Source organism: Electrona antarctica, assembly GCF_951216825.1.
Source record: "Electrona antarctica genome assembly, chromosome: 20".
NCBI classification, from domain to species: Eukaryota; Metazoa; Chordata; class Actinopteri; order Myctophiformes; family Myctophidae; genus Electrona; species Electrona antarctica.
In genome coordinates this window covers 18,954,960-18,969,752 of record NC_136801.1, presented here as the reverse complement: position 1 = coordinate 18,969,752, position 14,793 = coordinate 18,954,960, and the positions used below count along the sequence as shown (strand labels likewise).

Here is a 14,793-nt window from a genome sequence, read left to right as displayed (position 1 = left end):
TAAAACATCAATGTACGTTATTTTATCGATTCATGCGCTTTATGGGTTAATATTGATGAAAACGGCGTGGTCCTCGGCCTCCTTGGCTGATTGGGCCGAGTTCCTCATGCAGTGGAAGGACGGTCGTTTCGCAAAGCGGGCCTGCAATACGGATACGGCTCACACTGATTAAGGTCACATTCCCACCTAATGCTTTGGTAGACTCGATGCGAATGGGCGGAGAAGTTGGGATTCTTGTATATTTAATTTGCTGCGGTTTGCCTTCACACTGCGCTGTCATCCGCAGCAGGGACCTTTATCAATGTGTTCAATTCATAAACTATAGCCTGGCCCTACACAGTGAAATCTATGGTGTTAAAATTATACTCATAACGTGCATGTCGTGCTGTCGGGGACTGGACCTCCCTCTCTCTCTCTCTCTCTCTCTCTCTCTCTCTCTCTCTCTCTCTCCCCCCAGTCCACACGCACTGTTCCTTTGGAATAGAGGCCTCAGCGCACTGAGCACAGACAGACAAAGTCCCTACTCCCCAGTACCACACACTCTGCACACAGTGACAGCACAGACAGACAGACAGAATATTCTGTAGGCTATACTGCAGTGTTTTTATGTGTTTCCTTAAGCAATTGATTAATGTACTCGTCCTCATAACGGTAACGGGACATCTTTGTGCTGCGTAAAATATGCCTTCTCCGTCTCCAACTGTGTTTAGCTCCTCACCCGCCACATTGTTTGCTTCATTTCCTTTATTTGCTCCAGATTGCATTCCCACCTGCACCGAATCGTAATCAAGTGCGATTGGAAGCGAAGCGAAACCCCCGTTTTTGGTTGGAGTAGAATGCGGTTCTTTGATGCGCATTAGGATTCGAATGATGCTTCACACCTGCCAAACGAAGTGCACTTTCCGACAATGCGCAGCAGGATTCGTTTTAATCGCAGTAAAGCTTTCTGGTGTGAAGGTCACCATTATGTCCATTTTGATTGCCTGCACATCCCGCGGTGCTCTAGCATCCCACAGAGCTTTAAAAAGAAGCTACAGACCTCGAAGAATACATTTGTTAGACTGATCCTTAAAGGGTAAGACCACTTTTTTAGAGGTTTGGGTTGTTTTCTTACCTTATTATGGTCAAACTAGTCCAGTCCAGGAGTTATTTCGCTCCATAGTGCAGTTTTACAGAAAATAACGTTATAAAAATACCAGCCCATTGACTTCCATTGTAACGGGGAAACAGCTCTCAAAATCACTCTTTTAGTTCGTAAACAAACACAAACAAAGTTGTTTCAGACAATATAGAGCAACACCAAAACTCATGTGGTTTTATTTTTTCATAAAAATGTTAACTTCCTGTTGATTTGTCCATTTTTATTCAGAAGAAAACCCGGACTGGATCCATGGATCCGGATCCAGATCTTCATAGTAAAATCAACAGGAAGTTACCATTTTTATGAAGAAATAAAACCACATGAGTTTTGGTGTTGCTCTATATTGTATGAAACAACTTTGTTTGTGTTTGTTTACGTACTAAAATAGTGACTTTGAGAGCTGTTTCCCCGTTACAATGGAAGTCAATGGGCTGGTATTTTTATAACGTTATTTTCTGTAAAACTGCACTATGGAGCGAAATAACTCCTGGACTGGACTAGTTTGACCATAATAAGGTAAGAAAACAACCCAAACCTCTAAAAAAGTGGTCTTACCCTTTAAACTCCACCCAAGAGCACATCTTCTCCCTGCTCATTGTCTCAAGTGGCTCAGAGTGGAGAGAGAGTATCACATCAATCAACAATCTCTGTGTATGGTCCACAGGGGTGTAATCAAGGTGAATTAATTGTCTAAGGTTAAGAAAGTTGTAGGTTAGTAGTAAATATTATAAATAGAATTAATGTAGGCTAATCAATCAATCAATGAGTCAATCAATCAATATTATGCCTTGGTCGCCGTTTTGTATAGCCTACTGTACCTACTCTTTATGGGAGTTCTCTCAGCTTGAGACCAGAACAAAATGGCATGACAATTAAGGCAAGGCAAGGATTCAGGGTACTGATATTCACCTTCCTGTTTTCGCCAATTATGTGTTTCGTGGAATGTCATGCTTATCTATTTTAAGGCGTTCAGCAGATGTGCTGTGTGTGTGTGCGTGTGTGTGTGCGTGCGTGCTGTGCGTGCTGTGCGTGCGTGCGTGCATGCGTGCTGTGCTGTGCGTGCGTGCGTGCGTGCGTGCGTGCGTGCGTGCGTGCGTGCGTGCGTGCGTGCGTGCGTGCCCTATAGTATGTCCTTGAGCCTCTGTCTTCCTAGGCCTCACTCACACATGGAAGACTATATTGTCTTATGATTGACCTGGGGGGAGAAGGGGTTGGACGAGACAGGTTCAAGTCACATGGTTTTGAAGAGGCTGCCTTGTCTCACGTTTACATTGCCTCTCATTCCCCTTCTGAGAACTTGCCTCCTCTCGAGATACAATCATACACACGCCCCAGAGCCGAAGGAGACTTCTACCTTTCTATGTATATGGCCTTACAAACTACCTTCTGGCCTCCAGTAAACTACCGCAACATTGTACAGTACTTCAGTAAATGTACTTAGTTACTTTACACCACTGCATACTCATGCTACCTGGGAATAGATGGCACGTCACATTTCTTGTCACAGCAGGTGTCGCAGGTCACAATTGTCAAAATTGTCACAGGTGACGTCACCTTTCAGGATTGTAGAAAAAAAAATCTGATTTTTACGGGGGGATGAGTCAGAGTTGACTCATTTGAGCAATTTGTGTTGTGAGTCTCTTGAAGGGTGTGACATGGCCGGGAAATCAATTTGACGCAATTGTGTGAAACCGTGTGAGTCATATTCAACTCACTGTGCAGTAAACCCAGTGTTATTCTCCAAATCTCATGGTATTTAATTAACACTTCTGACGCAGTGGGAAAGGTGTCTATAACCTAATAACCTGTTGTTATGTTGTATTCATCATCATATAGTCTGTGGTCACAATAGGCCTACATTTAAGCATCAAGATGCATTAACATGGTTAACACTAACAGACTCCTTTCCGATGTGTAATTCTGCACACAGCCTCTCTCATGCAGGTCAAAAATGTCTCGCATACTAAATAGTATGTTAACACATTTAACACCATTGCCAGATATTAGCGTTGCCAACTCCCAGAGTTTCAAATAAGGGACACAATTTGGGAGAAAAATTGGGTGATAATCCTCCCTACTATAGAGAGTGCTGACCATATAAGGAGTTCATCCCTGTCCCCAGTTAACCCCTGGGGTCAAAAAACCTTAGGTTTAATTATTGGCTAGAGGACCCATACATGTATGTATACATGTATACATACAGACATTAGCTTTTATCCACCCGACATTGAAACATATCCTAATTACGTCACCATCGACATCCAGTATATATACCTACCACGCATACTGTACATACATACGCCAGCCGACCACAGTATAGTACTTTCAACTTACATACATGTATACATACATACGTTACCTGTTACCCAACCAATATTGAAACATGCCCCTCGGGGCAAAAAAGTGCCCCTCGGGGCACAGGTCTCCACCAGGGCAGGTCAGGTTGTGGCCTCCTGGTGGCGCTATAATAGGCCAATGTGAAAAGGGTACAATTTCTTCTTACGACTTGGATGGCAATTGGATGATTTGAGGCATTTTGTTCCAAAAATGTGTTTTGCAAAAATCCACCTGTTGGTGGTGCTATAACAGGCCAATGTGAAAAGGTGGGATATATATAATATATATATATTCCTCAGCCTAGTAGGAACGTCTGTGAAAGATTGTCATAAATTGCACGCTGCATTCATGTTTTGAGGCTTTTTGTTCAAATCGGGCCAATCCTGCAAATTTTGAAAGTCACTGTTAGCCAATCAGGACGGAATATGCAATATCGGACAGATCTGACTTGATCACATGACTATAGAGATACTGTGTAACGATTTGCGGGATTTTTGGACAAAATATGGAAGAGTAATATCAACAAATGTGTTTTACAAAAGTGGGCCTCCTGGTGGCGCTATAACAGGCCGTTCTGGAAAATGTGGGGCAGAGGTTCATCATTGGCATCCAGGGAGTGTGTGTGCAAAGTTTGGCATGGATCGGGCCAACGGTGCCGGAGATTAGCTGTACACAGACGGACGGAAGGACGGACACACACACACACCTATCTATCTACATACATGTATACACCAGCCGACCACAGTATCGTACTTTCAACTTACATATTCATGTATACATACACGCGTTACCTAATATTGAAACATATCGTAATTACGTCACCATCGACAGCCAGTTATATAATACGTTTCTTTAAAGGTTTATTTGTTGTTTTTGGCCGATAACGTCCCATAGCTGGGTGGGTACAAATATATTCGAACTTCGCAAACAAAGAGTTAAGAGAGAGCATCAAGTGAAGATGGTCAATGGGCCACTTAGCCTAATTATTTGCCTTTATGTTCAATCCACCTACTGTATATCTAATTATCTCTTCACTCGTTTTTTTTCAGCTACACTCCAACATGGACAGAGGCCTTGGCAACGTGAAGTACATTCTCACAGGGGACGGGGCGGGCACCCTGTTTCTGATCGATGAAAAGTCAGGGGACATTCACGCCACCAAGCGGCTGGACCGGGAGGAAAAAGCCATGTACACGCTCCACGCCAAGGTTATGGACAGGAACACGAATATGGATCTGGAACCAGACACAGAGTTCAACATCAAAATCCATGATATCAACGACAATGAGCCAAAGTTCGAGAAGGAAATCTACTTTGCCAGTGTTCCTGAGATGTCTGAAGTTGGTAAGTGAGATCCTAAGGCGGTGAAAACTTTCAAAAATATTATACATTGGTACATAGTATATACAGTTGGAGGCCATCGATATTGTCCTTTTCTTTTTGCTGAGTTTTGCGTGATCTGCGCAAAAGGACAGTTAACCCATTTTGGGCGGGAACCCCTTTTGGTGTTTTAAACATTATGTTATAATTTAGCTATTGAAAAATAGCAGATCTACAAGCTGGCGCGCTACGAGCTTGTAGGTCTGCTATTTTTGAAAAATCGTGAAAATATTTATTTCAGAAAACTGGAGGATTTAGAAGGAATTTTTTAAATTTTGAGGTCAGGCCTAAATGGGTCAAATGATAAGGGACAATATCGGTGGCACCCAACTGTATGTACAGTATGTATGGCTGTAGCCACTTCAAAAGATATGGCCCAATGTTTGACGTACAGTAGTACGTCAAACGTACGTACGTCAAAAGTAGTAGTACTTTTAGGGAATAGGTTCCTACTGTAACTGAATAAATCATTATATGCAGTAGTACATTAGCAATAATACCCGAGAGGCCACTGTATCCACAGGTGTTGTTGTCATTATGACAAGCATAGTGCCATACATGCCCAAAGCCCTTGAATATACATGAATAATACCTTGGCTTATCATGAAGTGCAGTGTGAATTGATAAAGGAGGGCTTTTACAATGGCAATCATGCTATACATAACAGTATAATAAACTTACAATCAGGATTCTGCTAAATGAGAGGAGGTGGCTAGACCTGACCTATAATAAGGTAATATCATAGGACCTATTTTGTCTGGGCAATTCCAATTCAGACAAAACACAATGTTTGGCACAGGTATAGCCTTGATCAAAACGAGAGAGAACAAGACATTTATAATTCCAATAGAAGGGTACGTGAGCAAGAGATGTGTCCTCCAATTTGTATCACAATGAAAGTAACATTGCACCAGGGGCATGCTGTTAAATAACAACCTGAGTGTTGAGATTGTGATTTGACAGTAGGCTACTGCATGATGATCACCAATTAAAACCCAAATGAGTCATAATTATACTTGCAATACAATTGTACCTTATCCTCATGAACAAACATGAACTAGAAAGGTGCACTCACTGAAGCACACATCTCCAACTGGAGGCACGTACGGCCCAATCATTATACTTGACCTGTGTCATTATCGTCAATCTCTCTCTCTCTCTCTCTCTCTCTCTCTCTCTCTGTCGCTCTAGACGACTTATAGACAACTAGACCAGTTAATGACATGAAACTAAAATGAGGCTCTTTATATCCTTACGTCAGTTTAAAATAAAATAAAGGCTGCTGATGGAGACCTATACTATTATACTCAGACCCAGAACCAGGATTCTGATGGAGACCCTGGCGAGATGTTACAGTTTGCCTTTCCTGTGTGCCTTGGAGCAGTGATTGGATCAATTACTTTCACGTGATTGATCCAACCAGTCATAGTGGTGTGTTGGGCGTTTGTACCGAACTGCACATGGGCATACCGGTGGTGCGCCTTGCAGTAGCCTATGTTAGCCTATTGCAGCCTTGCCACTGTGTGATGTGATCGCATCTCCTTTGACAGCTGAATAATTAACCTTATACGGCTGATTGTTTTGTCCATGCACTGTGTGTATGAAATATTTGCATTGATATCAGCCATATGTCTACAATTCGGACAAAGGGGGTGACAACCTTTGCCATCTGATCCGAGATGTCCAGTGTCCATGTGATGTGTGGTGCTCAGAAAGCAAAATCTATATTTTGGGTGGTCTGATAAACAGTGGATGTAGCTTTTCCAGACGTGCACCTGCTGCCTGGGCACTAGGCTAGGGGAAACTCCCCTCTAAATATGCATGGTTTGGTAACTGTGGAGATGCATTTATTATTATATATTTTTTGTTATGTAGGCCTATAGAGCTTTTCAGTCTCTGCCACTGAGGTGATCAAATATGAAGCCGCTTGCCAATGAATGGCTCAGCCATCTCAGTACCATGCTGTCAGCCAACTGTTCACCAACAGGCTGTGTCACACCTTTCACTAGAAGTGTTCAACGTGTATTTTGTTTCTACATTGGCTGCTAACCAGAACTTTATTCCAAATGACAAACCAAGAGGCTTACTAGCTAAATTGCATGAAATTACACCATGCTTTGGTGGGGAACAAAACTGCTCATCAACATTACTATTTTCTCCAGGTCTATATCAGGCAATACTGTTGGCAATGAATGTGTTCCATCATTTCAGTGTTTTTGTTCATCAATCATCAAAACACAGATAGCACATGATGTGTCTTTGCTGTGGCTCAGTATCACTGAAAACTGGATTGCAGAAGACATGTCTGCCATGCCCAGTAAATACAGTAGTACCCCTCAGTTCATCTAATGGCAGGTGCCAGTTCTCTGCCCCATCTCTGGGCTTCTGCTGTGGTACTTTCCGTGCCATGGATATGTCATTTGTCATTTCAGAGAGTTTGAATAGAATCATATCAGCCCTGCCCAGTCAATGAATGTGGATACTGTAATTTGTGGGATATTATATTGTTGCATAGGGCCTTGGACTATTAACCTTGCTATAGTTGTGTGTGATATGACATGATTAGGTCATGAAAATATCTGCTAGAGAGATTGTTTGCATGTAGCATGCAGTTTTGTACGAGTATACAAGGTAACCTCGCGTTTAGCTGTAGATCTGTTACACCAGAGCAGTGGTTCCCAAACCTTTTCATTTCAAGGACCCCCAAATTGACACTAATTAGCCTGCGGACCCCCATTTGAAGATATAATGCCAGGGACCCCCATAAGATAAGATTTTTACGGCTCTAGCAATGATTCTCAACCTGTTTAATTTCACAGACCCCAAGTTTGACATAGTCTACAGACCCCCATTTAATGACATTTATATCTCTGAGACCCCCAATTTATATTGTAAAATCAATGTTAATTTAACTCTGAGAGTGTACAAATGGAACCAAATAACGGGTCCATTTGGTTCCATCAGTACACTCTCAGAGTTCAGAGTTACAGACCCATAAGGGTCCATTTGGTTCCTAACTATCATTTAGCTGGGGACCCCCTGGAACTCTCTCAAGGACCCCTGGGGGTCCCCAGACCCCACTTTGGGAACCACTGTGTTACACAACCTATACCAAAGTTCTCTCCCTCTTTTTATTTGCCAGCGTTGAAGCAACTATGGGTGACAACACGGACCCATTGGAGCCTATATAGTTGTGTTGGTATTGGTAATATTACTGACGAGCTGGATTTATAGTATAATGGTGTAGCAGCACCTCACTCAAGGTACTATCATCCCAGCAGGCATTCCTTCATTAGCAGCTACAGTACATAGCCAACCCCCCCCTCTCTTTTCTTTCTTTCTTTATTTTTGTACCTTTTTACTTATGACAAAAGCTGGAGAATATAATTACATCCTGGCTGATAATAAAACCATCACAAAAAAAAGGAAAACAGAAAAACTGCAGTTTAGTATTATTATCACTGCAAATCAGACTGACACAATTAAAATGTGCTCTCTCTCTCTCTCTCTCTCTCTCTCTCGCGCGCGCGCGCACACACACACACACACACACACACACACACACACACACACACACACACACACACACACACACACACACACACACACACACACACACACACACACACACACACACACACACACACACACACACACACACACACACACACACACACACACACACGTACAAAATTACCAACATTGGCAAGAGTCACCTGGGACATTTCTTGATGTCTGTGCCCAGAATAAAAATAATGCACCATCTTTCTGGAACAAAGGCACCACTTGTTTCTGCAGGACTGCCATTGTGAAATACCGTTTCTGTTATCCACTGCTTTTTATTGAGGTCACTTGATTCATTTTAGCTCCTCTTATATTATTTTCTTATATTGTTTTCTCTCTTTGTTTAGATGAACCTTTTGCCTTTTATTGATAGGAGAGTAGACCGACAGGAAATGGGGAGAGAGACACATAGCAAAGGTTCTTGGGCCATGCACATGCACACACACACACACACACACACACACACACACACACACACACACACACACACACACACACACACACACACACACACACACACACACACACACACACACACACACACACACACACACACACACACAGGCAAAAAGCAACAGAAAAAAGAGGGATGTCATGTGTCTGGTCTCTGTGAGGAGACTAGCAGTAGGCTAAGGCCGATGCAAGTGGAGCTGTTTTGTTAAAACTATTAAATTCCCGATTGCAAATTGTAATGAAGACAAAACTATATACCGGTAGACTAGAGCACCTGTTAGAAGAGTGCCAGAGGTCTAGATATGTTTGGGGGAAAATGTAACAGATTGGTTTTAATATTAATGTCACTTATAAAGTTATAATGCCGTAATGTATGGGATTCTTAATGTCTACCATGGAGCAAGATTTCCTTTGGACTGTTGTTTACAGTGGTGAAGAAGATTTGGAACACTAGATGCATGTGCTATGGTGATTCACCAGGAGGCCTCCTTCAAGGCTCTTGAAGCAGATACAAACTGAATTGAAAAGACAGAGATCTCTTTTTTTTTAATGTTTTTTTGTGGCTTTCGCCTATATTTTATGGAGGGACAGACAGTAGGCTGACAGGAAATGGGTAGAGAGATGGGGGGAAGAAATGCAGTAAAGGCCGTCGGGATCGGGAGTCGAACTCGCGGCACACTGCCAGACTGGATTACCAGCCAAGGTGCCTGGACCACTGAGCCACGGCCCAGAAGACAGAGATCTCTTGTAAAAAATATTAATAATAATAATAAAATAACTGACCCCATGGCACTTGGATGTTGTGAGGAGGGGAAATAAATGTATTGAAACGCCTCTATATATTGTTGTATTGTATTCAAAATGATTCCCAATGTAATATATCTGTCTGCATAATTTGTAAACCCTGAATAATTTCAATAAAGTTTATTTAAAAAGCAAAAGGTGGGCTGGGGTCATGTCTACGCCACACAGCAATCTATAGGCTACATTCACCACCTTGCATGTGATGGGAGAGAGCCAGCTTCATTGCTGCCTTGCTTGATAAACCAGGACATTGGTTAATCAAGCAAGGCAGCCATGAAGCTGGCTCCCCTTTTGTGGTGTCAGTGCAGGGACAAAGTGGGACAGATGTTCAGGCATTCATTAGTATGCATGGAGACGTTCTGCCCCAAACACGACACAGCGAGGTCCCTTGCAATACCAAGGACAATGTTTTTAATTTGTGGAATTATTGAAGAGGCTTGAAAGATCAACTATAACGTGCTTGGAAAAGCCATTGCTCAAAATGGCAGGATGTCAGAAAGGAAACAAGATAGAAATTTATGTTGTAATCCTGAGTTTATTGTTGATTTAAAACACAGTTCCTTTCTCACATCCATATTTCTGTGGGAGTCTTAAAATGCCTTTTTTGAATTGCTTTCCAGTCTTCCCACAAAGCAATTTGTAATAGCGAAAGATTAGTTTTTCTTCTTTGTTTAATTTTAATATTATTACTAATCTTTGAATGGGGACGTGTTTCTTTTGGATAAAGTATTTTTAAGAAATGGAAGAAAGGACACAAAAAGGTATGCACCTATAGGCTTGTGTAAATGAAAAGCAGGTGTGTTATAATCAAACTCAAACATTCACATTTGTGTTATTTTTAGAATAAACATTCACACATCTCATACAATAAGAGCTATTCATGTGTGACAATCTGCTTGCTTTATTATTCACTGCTATATATGGGAATCAGATGACAGCTAACTTTTAAAACACACGTCATGCTAAACTCAGTAACACATCAAACACGTATATGCACGTGCGCGCGCGCGCGCGCGTGTGTGTGTGTGTGTGTGTGTGTGTGTGTGTGTGTGTGTGTGTGTGTGTGTGTGTGTGTGTACAAAGAGAAATACAACGTGCATCAGCCAGTTGAAGGTAGAAGTTTGGCAGTGGGCACTTAAGGAGAGACAACACTCAACTACAGCAGTAGTGACTGACGTTTTGACTTTCATCTTACTCAGAGTCAAACAGGATATAATGTCTGTGTGTGTGTGCGTGTGTTTTCATTATGATAATGCTAAAATAGGATCTAAAGGTAAATGGTGCATTTATATAGCGACTTTATCCAAGGCACTTTACAATGTGCATTACAATCATTCACACATCAATGGCAGAGGAAACCATGCAAGGCACCAACCTGCTCATCGGGAGGGGTTCAGTGTCTTGCTCAAGGACACTTTGACAATAACTCTGGGGGAGCCCGGGATCTAACTGCCACTCTAACTCCTGAGCCACTACGTTAGTTCCCTTGTTCCAAGCCGGGGACACAATCAATTGATTGAACATAGCATGTTATGAAAATGCATGTGGCCGATGTTAAGTGGTCCACTGGCATACAGTAGCTTAGGCTATCATATTGATATATTTTGGTCTCCCTCAAAATGATTTTAAACGGACATTAGAGTCAAACTGGCATTACAATATTGTCAATGCATTACTGGTTCAGTTTGCATTTCATTATATTTTCGACACATTTGCATGCTAGTTGATATTGTATTTTTTTCTTTTTTGACAGGTACGTCTGTTGCCATGGTAACGGCCAATGATGCTGACGATCAAACATATGGGAACAGTGCCAAGCTTGTTTACAGTATCCTGCAGGGACAGCCATACTTTTCTGTGGATTCTGAAACTGGTAAGCTATCGCACACCAAACATACATGAAAATGGAACCACTTTGAGACCACTGGTCGAGAGTAACGGCAGTGTCAACATAATGGACTTATATTTAGAATACAATTTAAGTGTGTCCGGGTGGTACAGCATCGAGACTGGGGTTTGATTCCTCCACAATGTCTCCAGCTGTGCATGTGCTACGCCCTCCCAGTGGCTGGTGACTCCATCGAATGAGGCATGTGATTGTTTTGTCTACTCCCTCCCCAGGCCAACTGTGGGAGTCAGCACAGCTGCAGTGACATGGACCATTTAGTTTACAGTATAGTATAGTGAAGGAGAACAGCTCACGAGTGGCCTTGTGGTTAAAGTGTCCGCCCTGAGAGTGGGAGGTTGTGGTTCATTTCCCAGGCTGGGTCATACCAAAGAGGCAAAGGCTACAAAAGAGTATAAAAACACTAAGCTGATTTTGTAGTTTGTTTTCCAGGGAAGGTTAGAAACTACGGCAGGGCAAAAACATGGCAGGCTAATGAGCAACACACCTGAATGAATAATGGGTACGTTAGGTCACGGTCACACATACTCTTCAGAAGCGCCAGCGTCCCGCTCACTTCCATTCTATCGGAGCAAGGCGGTGGAGCATCTGGTTGCTGCATTTTTAACGGAGTGTTTTTAATGTCTGAAGTGTGGCGCTAAACATTGGTGAACTTTGACCAGCCAATAGGAAAGAAGCACAGTGGGTAGGTAACCCCACTTGGCAGGCAATTTGTTTGTTGTTTTGACAGAGCATTGTGTTGTAGGTAGAAAAGAAACCAAGAACAATTATAGCTAATTGTTTTGGTCGCTTAGCTACTGTGCCCCTTCTATTCTGTGGCACATTGCAGTTTAGAGTGCCATTATAAATCAGTTACTAAGTATTTCAAGGAGTGTATTCTAAAAGGCAAAATGGACTTAGTCCATTTTATCCTCATTCAAGGTTGATTTATTTTTGTTAATGACCAATGGTAGTCATCTGATTCAATCAATTGTCTGATGTCCATTGTCATGACAATAACTGACTGAATCATTCACATGACACACATGCAATGCAACCTTGACGTTAACTAGACATTAACTGTGCACTCGTCTGTTCAATTAAAACTCCGAACGCGATACGCGTATAAATACGTTCTTAATTAGCCATGCGTCCGATGCGAGACACTTATCTACACGTTTCGAGCACAAAGTGATTACTTTCAATCGCCTTTCTACACACCCGGACAATAGATCAAGCAGCCCCGATTCATCCCACAACACGTGATCACGTGAAAAAAAAATAAAAGCCTCTCCCCCTCCCTTCCTGAAAACAGGATGGGAGGGGCGCATTGTGTAGAATAGTCTCTGTAAACGTAATGGCAGCGCCCCATGCGAGCGTACATACAACTCCAGTCAACAGAATCACACTGCAACATCTGATCGGCTTGCCTCCACCACTCCTCCTGTTTCTCCCTCCTCCCCTCCCTTCCTGTGGGCGTCTTGTGTGTAGTGTCTGTCAGAACATGGCGGCTCCCATGGACACCATCATACATAACAGATCTAAAGTCGGTCAGATTCATGTCTCCTTTCCTTCTGCATACTACGAACAAACAAGAAAACTAACAAACGAATCACAACTTCACGGATTTTATCGTCCCTCGGCGAACTCGGCGAGGGACGGTGGACGGTTATTCTTGATGATGATGCTCATCGGTCAGATGAAACAATGCAAATACGCGCTGGTGTGGAACTGGAGGGGCACAGCAACACCACCGTCCCTCGGCGAACTCGGCTAGCCGAGTTGGAACAATACAAAGTGACAGACACGTACATAGATGGATACATAATGACAATGCGTCTTTGCATTGTTTCATCTGCCCACCTGGCGTCTGCCCGATCCGTCATCATCATCATCATCATAAAAAATAAACAAAACAGTAGTAACGTAGCCCCAATATGTTCCCTCAGTCCCTATGCTCATTCTGTAGCTCATTCAAAAGCCAATTACCGACGAAGGGTAGATGGGATCAATGTGTACTTTTTTCCTCGTAAAAGTAAACATTCAGGGCTTTCATTCGGTATAGGATATTTATTGTGTTCATTTTTATATCTGCCTGTCAATGTCTGACATAAAACGATCCCTAACTCGGCTTTCTGTTCAAGAACAGCACGTTACTACAAAAGCAGGTGTTACATAAAGGTAAATATCTCCAGAATGGAAGATGGTCAAATTAAATTAAATTTTAAATTGGAGTGGACAAATGAAGCTTTCTTTTGAGGTATGCAGTGTGCTTCTCGCTATAAGAGAACATTTGCTGTCGGCCTTGGAAAAGTCCACCAATGCTTTGTGTTAATAGAGAAAAATATTATTTGTCCAGCTTGGAGTATTATCTTTTAATGTGGGTGCAGTACTTAGTTTAGATCACCCTAACCCTAACCTCCCACGGGGCAGCACACCTAAACCTAACCTTAACCCATGTCTAACCAATGCCTAGTCTAAACTAAGTATGCACCCCTTTAAGGTAAATTATTTTGTAGCTCAATGTCAACATTAGTATTGTAGGAAAGAGGAGTTGTGTGGGGTTTTTTTTATCTCTTCACCGTAGTTATTAATAGTTACGAATTTCTGATGAACACTCATATCTTTATTTTTCGGAATAGAATATACTTCTGTATTCATGTATCCCCCATGTGCACCCTTTTCACCCAAAGCTGTGTGTGAAATATACTACAAACTCAATAAATATAGTTGTTGTGGATACATCAATGGGGGACTAGCCTGTTAAAAGTTAAATGTCAAGCATATTTAACACCTAATTCTTACATCTGTCATGTTCTGTGGAAGGTAATTATGCACTTAAAGATGCACTCCACACAAAATCATGTTTTTGTTTTTGTTTGTTTGTTTGTTTTTGAATGGTTTATAATGTGTGTTTGAAGTGTACTTGTGATAAAAACCCTGGTCTTGTATAGCACTGCATAATTTCTAAAGCACTAATGGCTTTCAGATCAGCACTCTCAAAGCTGTTTTGAAGGTGTGATGCATGAAATGTCATCTCACATCAACCAAATCCTTCAAAGACATGCATAAACAGTGACATGCATACATATGGCGGAAGGCACTGGCAAAGTGGGCAATTGCCCAGGGCGCCAACCACTGGGGGGCGCCAACTACAGATGGATGGATGGTTTGTCCATCTGTCCGTCTGTCTGTTTACGGTGACAGTTGACGCGGCCTCTCTCTCATG

General features: G+C 42.2%; 1 protein-coding gene across 1 annotated transcript in view; it reads left to right on the top strand.

The window, feature by feature from the left end:
• LOC306913114 (cadherin-10-like) overlaps positions 1-14,793 on the top strand; it is a gene marked incomplete at both ends in the record, with an annotated part of 39,248 nt that overhangs the window by 11,671 nt on the left and 12,784 nt on the right. Inside the window, 2 exons of the mRNA XM_079489651.1 lie at positions 4,528-4,822; positions 11,433-11,552. Of these exons, the coding sequence (XP_079345777.1) occupies positions 4,528-4,822; positions 11,433-11,552 (415 nt within the window). The remainder of the gene's footprint in view (positions 1-4,527; positions 4,823-11,432; positions 11,553-14,793) is intronic.